This window comes from Heterocephalus glaber, unplaced genomic scaffold, assembly GCF_053883595.1.
Source record: "Heterocephalus glaber isolate CG9 unplaced genomic scaffold, H.glaber_assembly_v1.0 deba00000347, whole genome shotgun sequence".
In the NCBI taxonomy this organism is placed as follows: Eukaryota; Metazoa; Chordata; class Mammalia; order Rodentia; family Bathyergidae; genus Heterocephalus; species Heterocephalus glaber.
Window position 1 is genome coordinate 54,472,797 of NW_028258143.1, and position 24,129 is coordinate 54,496,925.

At 33.8% G+C, this 24,129-nt stretch overlaps 1 protein-coding gene across 1 annotated transcript in view; it reads right to left on the bottom strand.

Moving 5' to 3' along the window:
• Window positions 1–24,129, bottom strand: part of Atf2 (activating transcription factor 2) — a 90,746-nt gene that overhangs the window by 38,434 nt on the left and 28,183 nt on the right. The window contains 5 exon segments of the mRNA XM_004857710.3: window positions 2,759–2,887; window positions 3,022–3,140; window positions 6,577–6,673; window positions 19,319–19,388; window positions 20,587–20,661. Coding sequence (XP_004857767.2) covers window positions 2,759–2,887; window positions 3,022–3,140; window positions 6,577–6,673; window positions 19,319–19,388; window positions 20,587–20,618 — 447 coding nt within the window. The 5' untranslated portion in view covers window positions 20,619–20,661.

Here is a 24,129-nt window from a genome sequence, read left to right on the forward strand (position 1 = left end):
GCAGAATGCTATGGTTTGGATCTAAAATATCCCTCCAAGTCCAGTGTTCAGAGGTTGGAGGGGGCAGGTCCATCCCAGCTCCTTCCCTACTCTTTGCTTCCTGGCTGCCATGATGTGAATGGCTTTCCTCTGCCAGGCCCTTCAACAACACTGTTTCTATGCTGGTGCAGGCTGAGCATGCACTAAACCCATTGAAACTGAGCCAAAACAAACTTCTCCTTAAAATTTCAGATGTTAGGTATTTTGTCGCAGTGACAGGAAAACTAACATAGATGATAAAGCAGCCATGAACAGTGAGAATTGTTAAGTGTGAAGAGACTGGAATGCTCTGCAGAAAAAATTCTCTAAAAGATTTAACAGCATTTCTAGCAACTGTAATAATGTGGAAACAAATTTATGTTCAAAAACAAAACAAACAAAAAAAACCCAGAGCAATTAATTATGTAAGGATAATCATAAAATACAGTAAAACCATTAAAAATTATGATTTGGGGAAGTCTCTAATGACAAGGAAATCTCTAATGTTTATTAATGATGAGTGTTTCAAGCACAATGTAAAAGTTAGCTAGGATCTTTCTTTATATCTATCCTACACATCTATGCATTTACAGTATGAATATATATATATACACACATACACACGCATAGCTAGAAAGATGTTTTAAAATATTACTAATTCTTATTCAATGATGGGCTAATAGGTGATTTTGGTTTTCTTCTTTGCATTTCTCTGTATTCTTAAAATTTTCATAATGAGAATGTACTTTTGTAATCTACAAAAGAAAAAAAATCCCAAACCATCACTAAAATCAAAGCATTTATTCTTGAAAATGTTACTTTATCTGAACTCCTATACCACTGCATAACATAATGGTGATACTGTAAAATAATAATGAAACAAAAATTCTATTAATTAGTGAACACAAACTTCAACAAGAGGCAGGGGATAAGAAAACTGCAGAAGAAAAAGAAGAACCTTAGGAAAATTCACAGTGAGGAGGTTAGCAGGTTTTGCAGACTTCAGTAAGCTCCTTAGAGAGTTTGAAAACATGGACTCTGACACCAAAGGTGTTCACTAATAGAGATGAATGTTCAAGGTACATCATCTACTTATGAAAAATGTATGACAAAAAAGAAACCAAGCAAATCACCATGAGCATATTTCTGAAGAAAGCCTCATCTCCTCAGAAAAAGCCTCAGGTAGGTACTTCAGGAGAGATTCCAAAAGAAGGCCTGTCATCATGAGAGATGCAGTTCTACACTGTCCTGAACACCCTCCAAGTGGACAAGATGTGGAGGTGGAAGACTGATATAAACGATTGTGATTCTGTGTCTGTCTAGGCTACTGTGTGTGCCTGTGTCTTACTTTTTAACAAAAGTTTAAAAAGAAAAAAAATTTTTTTTTGGTACCAGGGATCGAACTTGGGACCTTGCGGTTTCGAGGCAAGCGGCAGAACCACTGAGCTAAATCCCTGGCCCTAAGAAAAAATTTTTAATAGAAGAAGAGCTTACAGAATAAGGACATAAAAAAGAAAACATGTTTGAACACCTATACATTGTGTTTGTCTTTTAAGTTAAATATTATCACAAGTCAAAAAGTTAAAAAAGTTAAAAAGCTTATAAATTACAAAGTTCCAGTAAGCTATGATTAATTTATTATTAAAGACTTTAATAAAAACGTAGCATAGCCTAACCATATATATATAGTCTGGAGTAGTATACAGTCATATCCTAATCCTTTACATTAATTTAACACTCACCCAGAGCAACTTCTGATTCTGTAGGCTCCATTCATGGTTAGTGCCTCATACAAATGCACTTACATGTTTTTATGTCTTTTACACTGTGTTTTTACTATACTTTTTCTGTTTAGATATATAAATTCTTACCCATGTGTAACAACTGCCAACAATATTTAGTACAGTAACATTTGTACAGGCTTATAGCCTAGGAGAATTAGGTTATCTCAGATAGTAAAAGTGCGTAGTAAGCTGTTCCACAGGTTTCTGTTAAGTACATTATGATGTTTGTACAATGATGAAATAGTCTACTAATGCATTTTTCAGAATATATCTCTGTCATTAAGGGATACATTACTGCATTTCCTTATTTCTAGGCCCCCTCCCATGGCTGAAGTCCATTAATATGGTACGGTTTTAGAATAACATAATCTAAAACAGAATACTGCCATTGTCTCTGTCTCTTCAATGTGTCCCACATGGAGCTCCCAAATAAACATGAGTTCATTCTATGTGATTATGAATGAAAGTGTGATCGGGAAGTACTAGTAATAATGCTACAAATGCATAACAGCCCAGATGACCTCAGGTTACCTGACTATCTGATGTTATCACCATCATAATTTTAGTTGTTAGTACCTAGGTATGACTAGTTCTTTAACCTTTAACAATCTAAATAACCATTGATCAATTTGTTAGTTGTAGTTTCTTCATTAAGCTGTCACTATATAAAAGTAGCTAAAAATTAAGCTAAATTTATAAATTTATACATTTGTTTTTAAATAACAGGTTCTTCTAAAATGACTGTTCTTCCTTATAATTTTCAAATATATTTATTTATAAGGGTGGGATGTTCTCCTGAAACATTTGAGAATTCACAATTTTTTACATACAAAACTATTATAAACTGACACTGAATTATGTAAAATTTAATATATTAATATTTTTTGAAGATTAAATAAATTTTACTTGAGGTACCAATTTCCCCCCTTTGTATTTCATGAAAACGTATTTCTAACCTTTTCATCACTGGTAGTAGACTCTGGATGAGGTAAAGGGCTATCCTGGTGAGTTGTTTCTACCACAGAAGGTTCCTCAATTTTGCTTCTTATGATGGGTGTTGCAAGAGGGGACAAGTCTAGAGGCATCTAATATAAACAATAAAGAAAAGGTTAGAAGTTCAAAAGCAGCCTGTCAGTATGTCTAAAAGAAGAAAGTGAGAAATGCAAACTATCACTGCTTTTCCATCAGTATTTTTTAATTTCATTGGTTAATAACATACTTTTTTAATGTCATCTTCTGAAGCCTTCTTGAATTCATTCTCAAATGGACTTGCCAACTCATTAAACAAACCCACTTCTTCACAGTTTTTCAAGAATCTTGTTGGTGTTGGGGTCTGATCTGAAATAAACATCAAGAAGTAACCACATAGATTTAAATATCATGTAAAGGCTCTAAAGTATAGTTACTTAATTAACAAATTAGCAGAATTGGTTCAGTCAGTTGTTAAGTCTCTTTGGAAAGACCTCTTCCTTTAAAGCAAACAGAATTTGGTTAAGTTTTTGATGCACTGAAAGATATTTCCTCCAACTTTATGGATGATAAAAAGTACAAAAGAAGTCATTTTTGTTCCTCAATCCACTCCTCTGAGTGGCATAAACATACTGTACTCAAGAGATAAACTATTATCAATATCTAACACACTGATAAGAATTTTTTAAACTTTACATTTATTAAACATTATGGTTGTTTGAATACATGCAATTTGGGGAAAACTGTAATAAGAGCATGTATGTCTGTTCTACCTAGCCCTTTAAATTGTTCATAATTTACCATAAAAGCAAGCTTAAGATAAAACAGAATCTTTAGCAGGTAGATTAAAATACTACATAGAAAAGAAAGTTAAAACAAGAGACCAAAAAACAAAACAAAACCTTCCTTACTATTATCTAATGTTTTATTTTTATGCATCTAATCAGACTGATAGAAGGAAATGTTAAGAATCACATGGTGAAAGAATGTTCTAGCTTAATATCTAAACAGCAGAGGAAAAGTCAACTCTACTTTCTTACAATTGGAAATATTGCAACTATACTTGAATATACCTTCATGTTATGTATATTAAAATATGTACTGAGTGTTCACACATTGCCTACAGAGCAAATGCCAGTTGAGGTCCATGTTGAATGAAAACCAGAAAATTTATAAATTTTGTCCATTTATTTTTATTATTTTCTTTTTTTTTTCTGGTATCAGGAATTGAACTCAGGACCTTACACTTGCCAGGCAGGCCACTCACTGAGCTACATCCCTGGCCCTATTATTATTATTTTCAAGGCTCTTGGGAAGTATATTCAAATTTAATCTACATTTTATGTATTTTAGAGCATCAGTTTTATAAGTTAGATTAGGAATTTAGTACAAAATAAATAAAAGCACTCTATTAGGACAATTCCTGGCTGAAGGTAAAATAATCAAAATATTTTGTGAAATTAAAACTCCTATTTGTTAACTACTGTGTTCCCACAGTGGGTATTACTATTTTATCTTTGTCCCTCACATGTGTACCCAGACCCCTAATATTTTTACTATATATAAATATACTTAACACAAAAATCACCCTCTTGTCATACACATTACATAATGTAGGCCAGTCTCAGACGGTATTAGTAATATCAGAATTACTATGGGGATTCCATTGTATGATTTTTTTTTTTTTTGGTACCGGGGATCAAACTCGGGTCCTTGAGTTTGTGAGGGAAGTGGCAGCACCACTGAGCTAAATCCCCGGCCCTCCATTGTATGATTTTATCTATTAATCTGTAATATACACCAACTCCTACCATCTAAAAGACCTCCAAAATCATATAGTAAGGGTCTCATGTTCATGTATCACCATAAGTTCCTCATGCCTAAATTAGCAGGTCAAATATAAATTTGACTCTTCTATTCACACTCAAAGGATTTATGTAAGTTTATTTGGGGTTCTTAACTTACACTAGAAGGGAAAAGTAATAAAACGTATATGGTATAAATCATTTTGTCAATTATTGGAACCATCAAGACTTAAGAATATAGGTACAACAGTTTAACATGCAGATTGAATATGGCTATTGATCATCAAATATATACCATACACATCATGCATTTTATTTATATAGTAATATTAAATTATCAACATGTTAGTAAAAAATGTTCAAGTACTATGTTTGAATGTGTTCTATTTTGTATTATATTCAAATTGAAACTAACTTAAAAACACTTTTTTTTTTTTTTTGGTACGGGGGATTGAACTCCGGTCCTTGCACTTGCGCAGCAGGCGGCAAAACCACTGAGCTAAATCCCCGGGCCTTTTAAAAACACTTTGTAAGTTAAAAATTCACACAGAAGCTGGGTGTGGTGGCACATGCCTGAAATCCCAGCACTTAGAAGGCTGAAGCAGGAGGATCACTGCAAATGTGAGAACAGCGTGAGCTACACAGGGAGCTCACAGCCAGCCTGAACTACCAGAGAAACCCTGTCTAAAAAAAAAAAAATTTTTTTTTTTTAAAACAGAATTCTGTAAGGCAGTAAGTTTCAGGGAAACAAAAACTTTCAAGCCTAGGAGACTGAACTTTTCCAGTTTGCTGTTATTTTGCTTGTTTGCCCCCTTTTCCCTTTCTTTTCTTGGTTCTAGCTCTAAATTTAGTATGCACAATATTCCAAAGAACTGTGTACCTCACTCTTCTCTGCTTCCTTTTACTTACAGAATTGAAGATATGTTCAAAGTTCTCCTACATGAATTGCTTTTAATAAATTACCAACTTCTGGCTACCTCCAATTTCTTTATTACAAAAATTTTGATACCGGAAGAATCATCCAATACTGTCTTATCATCTATCTGAAGCACTGTATATGACAATTTGATCTCTATAGAATAATAATCTATAAATATTAATAATACAGTATTTAGGTATGGTTCCAGAACTGAAACTAGTGTAAGTTAAGCTTCGTAAGAGAAAATAATCTAGAATTTATCTGAATTGTTATGATATAGAAACCTGTGATTTTAGTAAAAAGGCCTAAAATTTATATAAAACTTGATATAAAACTTTATCACAATGCTTATGTAGAAAATATACAAATGTACTTACATTATACATAATATGTCTGTATACATATACACAGATATGTGTGTGTATATATTTAGTATACATTTAAATATCAGAACAAGGAGCTAATACAGCAAGGAACAATAATCAATATATGAATCAGCTTTCTCTTTTCAAATACGAAAAACAGTCATCTGTTTAGATGATACTGTATGGCCATAGGGTTAACACACAAAAAAGCACTGACTGAATTTAGGTGTCCTTTATAGTGAGTATTTTACTAATAAAAATGTGTACTCTGAGAAAAAATAATATATACAGTATAACAAAATTCTAATGAACAAGTCTGGTAATTGCTCTAACAAGAGGAGCTTGATCATTTTCTATCTTCACACAGCCCTGTCAACCAGGTATAGGCAACTAAAAGAAACATGGACTAAATACTACATTAGTTCAATTATCAGTTAAATGTAAACTTTGTAGATGGTTATGAATGTTCCCAGGGTTCTAATTAACTTTCATAAAATTGACAATGAAATCTATATTTGAAAACCATACAATAAAGTGAAATGAATGATCAAAACGAAACATGGAAATGTAATGGGTAAAATACATGTTGCCAACATTTACTGTAAATGAAGTCATTGGAATATCACCAGACTATAATATTTACAGAGAATACACAAAAACTGTGCACATTCCAGGTGAAATATGTATATAAGCTATTAATAAAAGCATATACTAACCAGCCACAATGACACTGTCATTACGTGCTGGACCAAATTTCAGTGTCATCTCATGTTTATGTTTATGGACAGCCAAATGATCCTCGTTGGTAAAACGCTGTGGCAAAAAGTTTTAAAATATAGTTAAGATTTTCAATTTGATCAAGTAAGTAAAATGATAAGGAAATTCATTTCCACAACATGTAAAACCACCATTAACAGTGAAATAGCAATTTGTAAACTATAAAAGAAATCTGTTAGTATAGATAAGCATACTAGGTTTCAAATAATCTTAGAAAACCTTCGTTACCCAAGAAATGATAAAAATATATCACAAAATTACATAACTTATTTAACAGCATTTAAAAACTAGATCCACGACAAAGAAACTTTATATAAATTTTATTTGGATACTAAAAACAGATCACTATTAACTTTTTTGTCCTACTGGAGTACAAGGATATACTCCACGGTACAATGACGTTTGAAGAAAGCACTATATTTACCTAGAACTATGGTTACTTACCACTTTTTAAATGAAAATTTTCTTTAAAAAAATATTACTCCTGGACAAATTAAAGAATAAATCAAGCTTTAAGTTACCACATAAAAAAGAATGCTTTTGCTATAATCCAGCAAAGAAATAGCAACCAATACAATAAATAAATTCATTTTAAAATAAAACATTTATCTTAGACAGTGATTTTTAAAATCACAGTTCTTATTTTAAAATTAAGCAAAAATATTTTTAAAGCTATCATATATTTTTTTTTTTTGGTACCGGGGATCGAACTCTGGACCTTGGGCTTGCGAGGCAGGCACCGGAACCACTGAGCTAAATCCCTGGCCCCAAAGCTATCACATTTTTTCCTACACTTAACTTGGCTAAGTTTTGCATGCCACAGGGGACATTTATTATTACAAAATAATAAACGCAATATTTAAATATGTGTGTCTGGAAACTAGCCTTTTTGAAGATGTTCCTTATTTATAATTGAAAAAAGGAAGCATCTACTTTTTCTTATTTCAGAGCATTTTGCCTACTTCCTTGTTCAGAGTAATAATTTAAAAATGTTAAGTTATCTGATTTAAACTAATTCTTTAGTCTATAACTTTACAAAGAGGGATGTTTAAATTATGTATACTTGAACTTGGTTTGCCCAAACCATCAAAATGGATCCCTTCTCTTGTGATCTCCTTCTCTTAACCAATTCTCTATGTCCTTCCAAACAACTAGTAGTATTAGTTTTAGGCTAATCTTAAAACAATGAAATATTTTTCCCATTTATTCTTATTCTGTATGTTTAAAAACTGGTGAGAACATAACCGGTTAATGTCAGCATCCATTGTTAAATTTTTGCCTAGGGCAGCAATGATACAGTCTCATTTTAGAATGACATACTATTTCCCAGGAAGCTGAAGGTTTTTGTAAGAAAGGTTTTAGAAGCACCAATTTAGTGGTAGTAGTGTAAATAATTTTTTCTCACCAGAAACCAATGACATTCCAAATTTTAATTTTAACACACTTAAGAGGTTAAAACCCCACTTGTGTCCATTATACTATGCACAACACTTTGGTAAGAGAACCTAGCACAATATTATACTGATATTTTCATGTCTGTCCCTGTAAGTAGACAGCCCTTCTACTGCTGTCCTCCAAATTTAGCATAAAGTACTTAATAAATACTAACTGAAAGAACGAAATTCTTACAATATAAGAATTGAACCTTACAAATCAGTAACAGGAGAAAAACAATGATAATAAATAAATAAATAAATAAATAAACAAACAAATAAATAAATAAAAGAACCATCCATGGCTGGGTGTGGTGACACATAACTAAAATCCCACAGCACTCCAAGAAACTGAAGCAGGATTGCAAATCTGAGCTCAACCTGGGCAACTTAGTGAGACCTTGTCTTAATTTTAAAAAGGGGCTGGGGATATAGCTCAGTGTGAACATAAAATAAGGGCCAGGGATAAAGCTCAGTGTGAAGGTCCTGAGTTCAATGCCAAGTACTGAAAAACCAAACCAAAACAACAAAAAATCCACTCAACCACAGTTCATTAAAGTGAATTAAGTTTTAATTTACTTTGTATTTTGTCATACAGTCTTTAGATTGTTTCACACACCAATAGAGAATTCACTTTATAATTTTATTACCTTTCTACAGAACCTGTCTGTGTTCTCACTGAAGGAAACAGACCCAACAGTACTTCTATGCCTTCCCTATTCATCCACTGACTATTCAGCACTGACTGCGCATCATCTACAGGCACTGGGATCACAACCAGCTCTTCCTTTCTCAAGTGCTATTTTCCCATTATTTTATAAGAATCCTTGCCAAATTTGGGGGAATAAGAAGTGGTGTTTTGACAAGCTGTGGAGTAATGAAGCCCTTGGAGAAATGAAGCCCTTGGAGAATGAACATACCTGCAGAGCTTACCAACATTATTTTATTGCTTTTTATACTTTAAAAATTTTAAATGTGTATGTCTTATACCCCACATTAAAAGTATCTTAAAGGAAGAGTCACTTTACACTCCAAAGAATTTTACAATGTTGCTTTTCATCAAACATTTGTGAATGAATTCATTTTGGTGTAGGCGGCAGATTTTAAAATTGCAATGTTGGCAAAATAAATAAAAAGAACTTGAAAAGTTTTCTCCTAGGAATTTTATTCAACTAGTATCCTGATTAGATTATTGTGACCACAAATATTCAAATCAAAGAGCAACTGGAGCTGGGGGTATGCTCTGGGGCAAGAGGCGCAGCTCAGTGGTTCAGTGCTTGTCTGCTATGTACATGGCCCTAGGTTTGATCCTGAGCAGACAGGGGACAGATATATGAAAGAGAACTGGAGACTGAAACCAAGTTCTCTGTAGTGAGCTACCCCCAGCCCCTTTTTTGTTTTAAATCAAGACAGGGTCTTACTAAATCGCTAAACTGTGAATTGGTAAACTAAATTATTACTGATCAAATATAACCGGTTAATGTCAGCATCCTTTGTTAAATTTTTGCCTAGGGCAGCAATGATACAGTCTCATTTTAGAATGACATACTATTTCCCAGGAAGCTGAAGGTTTTTGTAAGAAAGGTTTTAGAAGCACCAATTTAGTGGTAGTAGTGTAAATAATTTTTTCTCACCAGTAACCAATGACATTATTCCAAATTTTAATTTTATTTAACACACTTAATAAGACAAATTATAAATTTCAAACACACTTTTACAATTTAAAATATTTTGGTGATATACCTCTTGAGAGAAACAGAGAAATTAGCACAAAGTTTAATTAAAGTCTTGTGATATTAAATCTTTTTTAATATGTGTAAGTAACTGTTATGTATTTCACAGGTGGACGGCACTGAATTGAGTAAATGATAATTTAATGAAAGATTCACATAGTATTGGTACTCTTCCATTTTATTCGTGTTCCTCTCATTGAAAATTATTTCTTGAGTAAAACATTATACATTATAAGCTGGTTTACAAAGGAGGTATAGAGTCATACTATATTTAGTCTATAGTGTCAGTGGAGGTACATGTGCAACAATTAGTAACTTTCTACTATTAAATCATTAACTAGTGAAATAGTAAAATGCACTGCTGCTCTGATGACTTGAAAATTTATTTGTGCCTATTTAATATGTTAAATAGAAATAACAGTATATCATGAATGTAAGTGAATATAAAAATGCAGAGTGACTTTCTCAGAAATATTAAGAGTAGAAACAGAGTTCCCAGAAATAAGAGCTTACACTGGGGCCGGGGATTTAGCTCAGTGATGCTGCACCTACCTTGCAAGCACAAGGTCCCAGGTTCGATCCCCAGTACCAAAAAAAGGAAAAAACAAAAAAGAAGAAAGAAGAGCTTACATTAATTTGTTATGGAAGCAGCTGCCTTGAGTCACCCATTGTCTTTAACCTTTTTTTTTTCAATACTAGGGATTTAACCCAGGGGTGCTCTTCCACTGAGCTACAGGTCTGGCTTGTTCCCTCCCTCACGTCCTTACTCTGTCTTTCTAACTTTTAGACAGGTCTCACTAAGTTGTTCAAGCCGGACCTTGAGCTTGTCATCCTCTTGCCATCCTGAGCAGCTGAGATTATAGGCATGTACCGCCACCACACCCGGCCTCTAATCTTTTAAGAGAGATGGTTACCTTTTGTGCCAGGGACCTAGCCAGAAAAACCTTTCTTCACTGCATTTCCCATTTCTTATTGAGCTACATTCTCAGGTTTCTTATTACTGTTTAACAAAATACATGTGTTTTTGTGCATAACCATAGCATTTTGAATTGCTTACAAGAAATTATATGAATTTTATGTTGATATTGCTAGTAATATTATAATAATATTTCTGCAAAACTTATTTTTAGAGTGCACCTTTTAGTTTAACTGGGAAGCAGTTCACATAGTTCTTGCAAAAAAATTTAGCATGTAATACTAGTTACTTTATAAATATTTCTTGAAATATGTTTCATATATATGAAACTTTTCCTAGTGACTACATTTTGAGCACATTGACTTTTCACATTCTTTTTAATTTTCTTGTTAAAAGTAAATACATTTTCTTAGCTAACAGTCAAAGCTACCACACCAGTGATCATAACATGAGATTATTTAAGTATCTTAGGGAACAAATGTAGGCCAAAAATTATACAACACTTAAATGTAAACAGTCACCATTAGTGAGAATTAAACTAACAGTAAAAGTAAAAAAAAAAAAAATACTGATTTAGCTTTTAAAAAATTTTTGGCAAAATATATAAACACGTATACATTTTGATCCAATAATTCTAGTTCTAAAAATGTATTTTAAGAAATGAACAAGAGATGGACATAAAGGGTTACATAGAAATATATTCATCATAATACTTCAGACAGTATTGGAATTAATTTAAAAGTTCATAATAGAAGGGTAAATAAACTATAGTATATGCTCTTGCAAAAGAATACTGCAACCATTTAAAATCATGTTTTTAATTAATACACAGTAAGTTCATAATACATTTAATGGCATCCAAATATAAACAGAATACAAAACAGTGCAGTATGATCTTGGTTTTGTTTTAAAAATAAAAGGGAGGCAGGATTTAAGAAATGCTCTAAAATATTAACCAAAATTCTCTTTAGATTTTATCTGTCCTTTTAAACTTGTCAACATTTTCATGATACTTTTGTCTTAACTTTATTTGTATTCCTAGGATTTTAAAATATTTTTTTACTAGTACATGTTTACAGTACATAATGATTACATTCGTTGTGGGGAGTTGATACATGTGCATGACACATCTTAATTCTTCTTACAACCCCTTCCCTCCACCTTCACTCCCTCTCCCTCCAACCCTTGGCCCTTTTGTAAATAAGAAGAAATAGAAAATGTTCCGTTACTGTTGTTTTGAGACAGGTCTCACTATACTGTGCAGGCTACCCCTAAATTCATGATCTTCCTGACCCCTGGCCTTAGAGGTATATGCCACCACTCCTGGCTTTAAATACATTTTTAAATGAGAAATTAGAAACATTTATAGCTAAGTGTATGCACATTGAGGCGATACTCTTAAGTGAAATAAATAGGACACATATGTATAAATACCAAATAGTTTCTCTGGTGTGAGAAACTGAAAGTGTAAATAAGGACTAAAATGTATAATAGGTAATGTGAAATAGGAAGAAAAGGGGCAAAGGGGAAGGAAGTGGGAGGGCTAGGGGAAAGGATAGAAGGGAATGGGATTAATATGAGAAAATGGAAAAATAGGAACAAAATCTTTGTAAATTGGGAGGAATGGAGGGGTTGAAGGGAGGGATAGGCAAGGGTGAAAAATAAGAACCAAGAGAGATTATGGAAAGGTGCAAATTTCCAATGATGAATGTCATTATATTGTATACCTAAAATGTACCAATGGTTAGAATGAATAATCGATGCAAAATAGGAAGAAAAGGTTCAAAGGGGTAGGGCTAGTGGGAGGGGCAGGGGAAAGGAAAGAAGGGAAAGGAAAAATGATGAGAAATGGAAAAAATGGAGATAAAGTCTTTGTAAATAGGGAAGGGTGGAGGGGGTGAACAGAGGGCTAGGAATGGGGAAAAAATAAGAACTAAGATGCATTATGTAAAGGTACAATTCCCAATGAGATGTAATTGTGTTGTATACCTAAAATGTACCAATAAAAGAATTTAACATAAATTAAAAAAAATTTTTAAAAATACATTTTTTAAATGTCAAGAAAAAATACACATATACAAAGATCTGCATTCAAATAATCATCTCTTGACATCCAAGCATGCTATTTAGAGATCTCTAATACATATGTTATACAAGAGTAAGGTTGGGTTCAACCCCAGCACTAACACTTTCTAGCTGTGTGACTCACAGAGGTTCAGTATTTTGTCTCAAGTTTAGTTGCTTGCCCGTAAAATGAGGTTAACAGCATTCACTTCAAAAGCCTTTTGCAAGGATTAAATGACAATTCACATAAAGTTGTTAGCACTGGTGACTGGCTAAATTTAAAAAATGCTATTATAATAAATGTTTTCATTACTGTGACTACTATATGAACCTTTAATTCTTCAAATCCTTTGAGAAAAGTTGGGGTACAGATAAGTAAAACATATGGTTAAGTACTTAATGAATATTTGGAAGCCCTATTCTGTGGTTCACAGCTAACTTTTGCATGGTTGTGTGTATTTCTGAAGCGCAGTGTTTTTTGTTATTCTGTTTTAAATAAAATTTATATTTTAGATGAGAACAGGTGCATTCAGGGTTATGGCCATAGACAAATTTATATTTTAGAAAACCATTAAATTTATAGAAAAGTAGAAAAGATAGCATAGAGAGCTCCTACAACTCCTTGACTAGCCAATGTTTTCTTTTTACATTACTGTGGTAGACTGGTCAAAATGAAGAAACCAACATTAATACATTCATATTAACTAAACTCCAGACTTTGGTAACTTAAACTTTAAAATTAGCTTAACTAGTCTCAGGTTCCAAATAACTGTTACATCTCCAAATATAAAACTATCTCTGAAAAATATGACAAGGACTGGTAGCTGTCCTCTGATACCTATTTCTCTTTCTCCTTTAATAGTAAAGTTTTTTTTTTTTGGTACCAGGGATCGAACTCGGGTTCTTGCGCTTGCGCAGCAGGCGGCGAAACCACTGAGCTAAATCCCCGGCCCTTTTTTTTTTTTTTTTGATACCGGAGATTGAACTCGGGACCTTGTGCTTGTAAGGCAGGCAGCAGAACCACTGAGCTAAATCCCCAGCCCAATAGTAAAGTTTTGAATTTTAGGTGAGCAGCCACCCTAATCAGTTTTCTAGGTTTCTTTGCAGTTAGGTCGCCAAGTGACTGAACTCTGGCCAAAAGGAATGAGTGAAAAGTATGTATGCATTATTTCCAGTTAATGACTCTCACATGGTGGGGATATGTATGCTCTGCTCTGCTTCTCTTTCTGTCCCCTTATTACTGCTAAGGACTTGATGACAGCAACTGATAAAGCCTCATGGAGGGAAAATAGAAGCCACACGTTGAGGACTTCTGGAACTTCTACTTTTGGATAATTACATAAGAGACAAATATTACCTTATGCTGAAGCATTGTGTTAACCTGTGTCTTAAGTAATACAAAGGACTAAAAACTTGCTACCCCTCAGGCTATTTAAAAGAATGTGCCATTGCCTCAAAAGGTAATTTCTTTTGTTCAAAAATATGCTTGTACATCTAAGTTTTGATATGCTTTTTTTCTCTATTCAAATCTTCCACATCTCTTCCCCTCTCTTCAATGTGAGTTACTACAAACAAATTGTTCAAGGTTCAGTATGAGGCCAGTCTTGCCATTTGAGTGCTGGATGCCATCCTCTTATCTACTTAAGGACCCCATTCTTCCAACAGTCCCTTTTCCCTGCAATGACAAATATTCCATAACATTCCCATCTTGAAATACAAAACAAGCTCCATCTTCAATCCTACATCTGTCTCCAGCTACATGTAACACTGTTCCCTTCAAGCTACACATCAAGAATTATCTGTCTTACAATGTCTCCACTTCAGGTTCTTCTCATTCTCTGTACAACCTACTCCAACCACACAGTTGGCCCTACTGTTTTACTGAAGCTGCTCTTACCAAAATCTCTAAAAATCTTTATTATTCCTAAACCCAGTAGTAAATACCAAATTCTCATTTTATCTTATCACAAAATGACTACATTTTCCTCCTACCTTTGAAACATCTTTTCTACTTGTTTTCCAGCATACAATTTTCCTCCCTGGCTGCTCTGTTAGCTTCCTGCGCTACACCTTCCCTCTCTTTATGACTGTTAACACTGGAGTGCCCAAAAGTTTTGTTCTCACCCTTCATTATGATTTTAACATAGATAAGAAAATTATTGATTATAAGACAAAATATAAGCATGATAAACCTTGACAATGTAATAATAGAATAATTATCAGATAGCAAATATAAAAGAGGAGGTGTAAAAAGAATGAATGTTAATTTCTTTCATAGTGGGGAGTCTAAAAATATAATTCTAACTTGTTAATGGTTTTCATATATTACTTATTTATTATTAGAGAGGTCTTTAAAGAAACAATCTCTTATGGTACAAGTATTCTAATGTTTTACAATTGGTTTTCCTTCTGTTTAAGTAAATTTAAACATAATGGTTTTTTATTAAAAATGGCATGTCAAGCCTGGTGTGGTGGTGCATGCCTGTAATCCCAGCACTCAGGAGGCTGAGGCAGGAGGATTGCCACGAGTTTGAGGCCTGCCTGGGCTACATAGTGAGTACAAGACCAGCCTGTACCACATAGTAAGACCTTGTCTCAAAAAACTAAAAAAGAAAAAAAAGGGCATGTCAATCACAAAATAACAGATATCATTCTAACCATTTTAAGCAGAAGAGAATTAGGACAAGGAATTAGGCAAGGGCTGTTTGAGGTTGGGTCTCCATGAATGACTCCTGAAACATATGGTAAAACTGGTCACTGTCCAAAAACTGCTTCTAGAAACAAATTGTATTAGCTGTTGCTATCATCTGGATCTCGACTGTCCTTCAAAATCCCAAGTGTTAAAAGCTTGGTTCTCAGAGTGGCGCTATTGGGAGTGATGGAAACTTTGAGAGGTGTGGCCTTGCAGGAGGTCCTTAAACCGGTGCCATTGCCCTATGAAGGGGACTGTGAGACTCTGGCACCTTCTTTTTCTCCATCTCCTGACTCAGGATGTGAGTGGTTTTGCTTTGTTTCCCACTCTTACCTTTCACAGGCCCAAAGCAACAAAGCTAATCATCAAGGACTGGAACCTCCAAACTGTGAACCAAAATACACTTTTCTTCTTTTAAGTTGGTATCTCAGGTATTTTTTACAGTGACAGAAAGCCAACTAACACAGCTATAATCCAGGGATTACCAATGATGTTGTGTGAGTTCAATCCAAACCAGCAAAATGGATGACTTGAATAATAATACCACCTCTCCCTCCATTTAACTTAGCACTAAATTTAAGAAGTGAAAGTAAATCTGATTTAGCAGAAAGACTAAATCTGGTTGGTGGAACCTAAAGTCATACTCAGAATTCCAGCAACAAAGGATTCCGAGAATCCTTTTTAGGTCTCTTTACAGAAAAATGTATATCACATATATCTCCAAAACAGATGTTATGTCAGTCTATTTCTATGTTCACTGTCACTACCTAGCCCAAAACCCTTATTCCATTTCTCATCTCGACTGTTGCCAGCCTCTACACTTCCTGCTTCCACTTTACCTAAGGAAGGGATTCTCAATGCTCTATGAATAAGACATAAACGCCTTATCACATAGTCTATAAAGCCCTACAGGATATTATCTTCTTTTTCCCATTTCTGACTATTCTCTTTTCCTGTTCCTCATTGATCATTATATTCTCTAACACCAATAGAAATACATATAAAGCATTCACTTACATTTTTTTCATGTCTTTTGTTCGACTGTCACTTTACCAGAAATGCATCTCTTGACCAACCTATTAAAGATAGTGTCAAACCTGATATCTCCCTTTTTTACCCTGCTCAGTAACATTAGAAAAAATGTAAATTAAATCATGAGATACCACTACAAGTCCATCAGAATTACTAAAAATTAAAAGATAAACCAAAACAATCTTTAAAGAAGAGAACTAAATTGGAGGCTTATCCAACTGGACTGCAATGCTACTATAAAGCTAAAGTAAGCAAGCTAATGTGGTAATGGCATAAAAGCTGACACTGATGAAACAGAATAGCAAAGCCCATACATCATACGTATATACTCACTTGATTTTCCATAAAGAAACCAAAACAATTCAGTGGAAAAGAAAAATCTTTTTTATGTAATGTTAGCTTGCCTGAAAAACTGTATCTATTTTAAAAAGTTAGCTTCAACCCTTACCTACCTCACATCATACAAAAATTAATTCAAGATGGAACAGAGGCCCTCAATGAAAAAACAAGCTTTTAGAGGAAAACAAAAAAAAATCTTTGTGACCTAAGGGCAATCAAAGTTAGACAGGTCACAGAAACCAAAAAACCATAAAAGAGAAAAAAATTAATGTATTAGACTTTATTAAAGTTAAAAACATGTATGTATCAAGGGACATTATTATGAAAATTAAGATGCAAACCACAGACTTGAAAAATATTTGCTAAAAGACTGGTATCCAGGATATATAAAGAACTGCTACAACTCAATAATTAAAAGACAACCCAATTTTTAAAACATATCCAAAAGCTTTGAAAAGATAATTGATAAAAAATAAAGTATACAAATGGTTAATAAATGCATTCTGAAAATGTTCACCTTTTCATTAGTCATCCAAGAAATGCAATTTAAACCACAATGAGATACTACTCTACACACACAAGCTGAGTAAAATTTAAAAGGTTGACAATACCAGATGTTGACAAAGATATGGCATAAACTTCTTATAAATTGTTGATGGGAATGTAAAGTGGCACATCCACTTTGGAAAGCAGTGTCATAATTCCCTGAAAAGGTTAAACATGTTTGTATTACAGGATTCTGTCTTTATACTTCTCGGTAATAATCTAAGAGAAATGAAATACGTGTATACAAACATTCATACCAGCTGTTTTTGTGATAATTAAAAACAAATACTTGTACACAAATATTCACACCAGCTGTGTGTGGTAACTAAAAACTGGAAATAAGCAAAATGTCTATTAACAGGTGAATGTATAAATTGTGTAATAATGAAAAGAAATGAACTATTGATCATGTAACACATATACTGTGGTTTGGGTGTGTCCCTAGGAATTCACCTGTTAGAAACAATCCTTAAATTCATATGTTAATGGTATTTGGAGGCTGGGCTTTTGGGAGATTTAGGGTTAGATGAAATCATGAAGGTAGGTTCCACATGATACAACTGGCTTTACAAGAAGAAGAGAGAGACCCAAGTTAGCAAACTTACTTTGTCTTGCTATGTGATTTGCAGTAATGCCTAGCTATTCTGAATAAAGTCCCTCCTAGCAGAAGGCCCTAACTAGATCTGGACCCTTAACCTTGGTCTCCCAGCTTCCAGGACTATGAGCTAAATAAATCTCTTTTCTTTATAAACTACCCAGTACCCTGCTCATGGTATTTACTTAGAGCAACAGAAAACAAGAGTAAGACAACTGATAAATCGTGAATTATGGAGTAAGAAGCCAGACAAGTTTATATGCCATACAGTTCCATTTATATCAAATTCCAGAAATTGAAAATAAATCTATAGTGACAGAAAGTTGATAAGAGAAGTTACAAATGGGCAAGAAGGTACTTTCAAGAGCAATGAGCATATTCACAATATCTTGACTGGCATGACTATTTTATGTGTGCACATACAAAATATATATAATGTAAACATCAAATTATATAGTGTAAGTATAGTTTATATCTCAATTTAAAGAAAATGAGAATCAATGAAATACTTTAATGCTTTGACTTATAGTCTGTATATTTTAGTACTTGTAATTTCACTACACATTAAATTTATTTTCTTCTTTGATATCTAGTTATTTTAAGATTATTAAAACTATAATAACAGATTAATAATTTAATCATTTAATAAAAAGGTGACATTCTAGTTTCTCAAATAGCTTCTGCATATGCTCAATATTAAGGATGTTAGACATTACTACATTAGTGATACTGTAAGAGGTAAATATCAGTTTTGTAGTTCAATAAGTAAAACAATTATTATATAAGACAATGTATGTCTAGGGCCAGGGATTTAGCTCAGTGGTTTCGCTGCCTGCTGTGCAAGCACAAGGAGCCGAGTTCGATCCCTGGTACCAAAAAAAAAAAAAAAAAAAAAAAGACAATGTATGCCTGATTTTTTTTTTTTTTTTTGGTACCAGGGATCGAACTCAGGTCCTTGCACTTGTGCAGCAGGCGGTGAAACCACTAAGCTAAATCCCCAGCCCAATGCCTGATTTTTAATTAGGCCTTTTACTAATGATTTTCAACCAATAATCAATTAATATACTTTTAAATCCTGGATTTTTGTCCAAGGTTTCCATCTTTCCATTACAAAATACTGCCCTCCTCTCATTAAACTGTATTTTCTAAAATTCAGATGTGCTGTTGAAGGAATAGAATTGCTTTCCCGAAGTTTTCTGAGATGTTTTCATTCTAACTCTAAAATGTTATAAAATATTGTTTAAAAATTCTATTTAATGACAACATATTCTGTCACAATGTTTTAATAAATGGGAATATACAAAATGATTTTAAAGTAATTGATATATTACCTGGCCACATCCAGGGGCAGTGCATAGAAAGGGTTTGTCATCACTCATATTCCACAGGTCCTTGTATTGCCTACAATAAACCATGAAGAAATGGCAAAATACTTTACAACATATATTTTCAGTTCTTAAACTTTTTTAATTGTAAAAACTGCTTTATTTCTTAGTTTTAAAACTATATATTTTAAAATAAAAATATAATTTAAAACATAAACCTCAAGATTTGGTTTACATTAACCTTACTAACTTTCCTATTTGTACAATAAAACACTTGCTCACATTTTAACTCTACCACTTTCTTATGAGAGCAGACAAAAATATGTAACATGCAGATTTTACACTAAAGGAAATAGGTCAGTAAGACTGCCATCAGGCTCTTGTCTGTTCAACAGTGTAAAGAAATTATGGTGAAATGAACAAATTTCACTCATTTAAAAAAATTAAATCAGCGAATAAAATGCAGTCCTTCAAGGATCATACTGTATAGTTCTGGAGATAAGGCAGCAAAATTTTTATCTCCAGTCCTAAATTCTTCTGCACCTGAAGCAGTCCGTAAAATCAAATACATGGGAAAATCTATAGGATAAATTACTCAGTCTTTTCAACAAATAAATGTCATACAGGAAAAAAGAAGAGTAGAAGGGAGAACTATTTCATATTTAAAAAGATTTACTAAATACATTAACCAAAGTATAGTAGACATTTTTGGATCCTGATTCAAGCAAAACAACTATAAAAAGACATTTTCAAATCAAAATTACTTGCTTTTTAATTTCCTTAAGTTCTCAACTATTCCGTCTACAAACTTGGGGTTCTTGCTTTTGCTTTTATTTCTAGAAATTATATATAGCATCTGGTATTTAATTCAATAAACATTTCTGTAACATCTAACTACAGAAGAAAAGTATATGACCAAATAAATTTGGGAGATGCTCAAGTATACTTTTTTGCAGGACTTCTCAGAATCTTTAATATGGTCAAATAAAATGTCTAGGGAAGTCTCAGAACATGACTTTTGGCCACTGCTCATTGAACACTTTTTCATGGAACATCTCCTGGGACTAATTTTATTTGGAATTAAGTGTGTTTTGATGTTCTTAATTTGATAATTTAAAGATACAACAGACGTATTCGGTTAAACCACATATTAGTAAGTGATTTCTTATTTATACAAAGAAAGTAAAATATTTATCTAATAGAAATATACCACAAAAATTTTTATAATCGAAAATATAAAAAATGATTAAATATACCAAATATTATGCATTTACCCGGCAGCTTTCACATGTAACTTGAATTTCATAAGTTGAACAACTTATCATGTCCTCTTTTTCATGGCCAGGATACTGAAAAACAAAATGGCTTCAAACTATTAAAAATAGTTTTGAAACACAGTTGAAAACAGAAGCACTCAATTACTTCCTGTAACACTACAGTCATTCAAAACTCTAGTTACTACTAAGAACATTTATAATAAAGTACTGCTCCAGAAATATGAACACTCATGTAAATGCCCTAACCATAGGTATTAACATATCCAACTCCACCAAAGAGGTTAAACAGAGAAACAATTAATTCAGCCCTTATGGCTATGGTTGAAGGGCAGTGATTAAAAGAGCCAAAATTCTTACTTTTAAAGTCTGAGAAGAAAAACAAGATCTAGCATTTCAAAATCTGTACTCCAGAGGGCCGGGGATTTAGCTCAGTGGTTTTGCCCCCTGCTGTACAAGTGCAAGGACCCGAGTTTGATACCCGGTACCAAAAAAAAAAAAATTTGTACTCAAGAAGTTTTGAATTTTTAAAAATGTACTCAATGGCAGTCAGAGTCTCAGCCTCATTTGTCTAAATTTATTTGTCCTGTGCTCGCTTCGGTAGCATATACTAAATTTATTTGACCTAGAATGTAGTTAACCTATTATACAACTCCCCTTTCCACAACTTTACAACTTACTTATTTGATATTAGCTTAATGATGAGTACAGTATATTGAAACTAGCAAGGTCAGAGACCCACTTTTAAACTTTGCCAATAGTTTATATTACTAAAATTCCATCTAGAGGTAAATACAGTAAACTATATTCTAAGTAAGTCAATGGTACATATAAGAAAATTGTATTTCACAACTTTGCTTCTAAGTGTGGTTTTGAGAATGTCTTGCTCAGAAAAATGGATAATTCCTGTGCTGAAATATATAACTAGCCACAGTAGTGAGTCCTATAGTAAAGAGAAACTTGATATAGAATACAGGAAGAAGAAAGTTTCTTCCCTTGCCCCAGGCAAAAGTTAGTATCTGGTAGGGTTCCATTCCTCCATTCAGATCCAAAGCTGCCTGTGAGGAGAGGGAAATGCGCACTAGAATAATACAAAGGAAATCTATAATAATAATTATGCTCCTGTCATTACTAGTAGAATATGAGCACAGTGAAGGCAAAAAAACTACCTGTGGGTTAGCTACCTAAATCAGTGCCTCCCTCATAAAGCTCAAGAGACATTTAAGCATTAACTATTTACAGACACAAAAATAAAAATCAGTAACAGGTGTTAGGCTGCACTCAAAAAACTTTCAGTCTAGCTGCAGAAAAAGAAACACAAAATTTCAATTAATATGGTAAGACTATAGAAAACTTAAAATACTATGACAGTACCAGCTAGGCATGGTGGCAAGCGCCGGCAGTCCCAGCACTGGGGAAGCTGAGGCAGGAGGATCACTTGAGCCTAGGTGTTCAGGGCCAGAAGGCTGGGTAATACAATGAGATCCTGTCTCAAAAAACAAAAACAACAACAAAAAAACCCCCCAAAAAACAAACCACAAAACAACACAAAACCCACAAGAGTATAGAGGAAGGGGAAGAACCAATCTAGAACTACAGAAAACATTCTACAAAGTAACTCTTGGTAGCTCTCTCTAATCCTTTCCACACTCTCACTACTACAACTCTTACAAAAGTTCCTTACATACACAACCTATTTCCTAGCCAATCAATACAAACTTCTATCGCCTTATTACTATTTTCTAATACCTAGTTGAGGCAGCTATAAATAGAACAGTTCAACATCTTTGAAACAAATGATAACAATTTCTCTGGGAGGCTGAAGTATTATCCCTTTATTAATCTAATAGAGCCACAAGCCTTTTAATCCAGGTTTATCTTCTTTCTACAGCAAAGTTAGAAATATTTCTATATAACTCATAACAGAAGCCTGCAAAACAGGCTTTGTCACACTGTAAACTGTTGGAGAAATGCACGACTGCAGATAGAAATTGTTAATATATCACTCCACTCTTTTTTTTTTTTTTGTATCAGGGCTCAAACTCAGGACCTTGCGGTTGCCAGGCAGGCACTATGCTGCTGAACTAAATCCCCAGCCCTAATCACTCCACTTTTGGGCATGCATCTGTTATATAAGAGTATGCAGGAGAGTTCTAGGTAAAATTTACAAGTCAGCTTCTTTGGTTTCTCTCATCTCTCTTAATTATTCTAAGACGCTTTTATTTTTCTTGTTCTCATGATCTAATGCCATCAAAGTTCCCCTTTCTCTTCTTTTGTCAAAAAATATTTGAGTACTGGGGGTTTAGCTCAGTGGTTTCAGCTCCCGCCTTGCAAGTCCAAGGTCCCGAGTTCGATCCCTGGTACCAAAAAAAAAAAAAAAATTTGAGTGTCTACTTTGTGCTTGGTCCTCTGCTATGATAAACTTAGAAATATGCCTTCATGGTGCTTTCAAAATAGTGATGGAAGCCAGGCGTGGTGGCACACACCTGTAATCCCAGAACTTGGGAGGCCAAGGTAGTATCATTAGAGTTTGAGGCCAACATAGTGAGTTCAAGGCCAGCCTGAAATACTCAGTGAGACCCTGTCTCAAAAAAACAAAAAAGAGGGTAGGGGATTTAGCTTAGTGGCACCGCACCTGCCTCTCAAGCACAAGGTCCTGAGTTTAACCCCTGGTTCCAGAAAAACAAAAAAACAAAACAATAACAAAAAGACAATGATGGAGCTCACAACTGAAATCAAGGCTTCCAACTCAGACTTTCATTTCGTACAACTCTGAATTAAGAAGCAAAACTCCTAAATGCTGTGAAGACAAGTTTGATTATCCACTGAGTAAATCTTACTAGATTTAACTCTTTAAGGGCTTTATTTAGACTCTGAGAGATACAATCTGAGCCAACTTTTGTTTCTAAACCCACCTCCTGCTAAGTGCTAGTTCCATTACTATAGCCCATTTAAAACTGGAGACTGTCTGCCATCCTTTGAAAATGACCTTCAACTTACATATTCTCATCTTGTATCTAAAATTTGCCCTCTCAGATGAATGTCTGTCTTCGACAGTATACAATCAAGGCTCAGTTCAAATAAGACTTCCTTTGTGATAACCCCCCAACCCAAACTGAAAATTCTTCTACTAAACTTTCCGTGTTGTTTGTACTTTGCTTATAGCAACTATATTGGGCTCTGGAATATAATCCATTACATAATCTCTAAATTTCTTCCTCCCCATCCTAACTATGCCCAAAGAATCATAACCAGGAAAAACAAATCAAAATTGCCTCAGAGCCTAGTTGTGCCACTTGTTATCTTGTGTAAAATTTTAAACTTCCTTGAGCTTCAGTTTCCCCAAACTAGAAAACAGTTCTAAGCACTACAAACAGTACATATAAAATGTCTACCACATTTTACCATATATGGGCCAGGAATTTAGCTCAGCAGCATGCCACCTGGCTTGCAAGTGCAAGGTCCTGAGTTTGAGGCCCAGTACCGAAAAAAAAAAATCAGCATATACCTTATAAAATACCTGATAAAATTGCAGCTGCAATT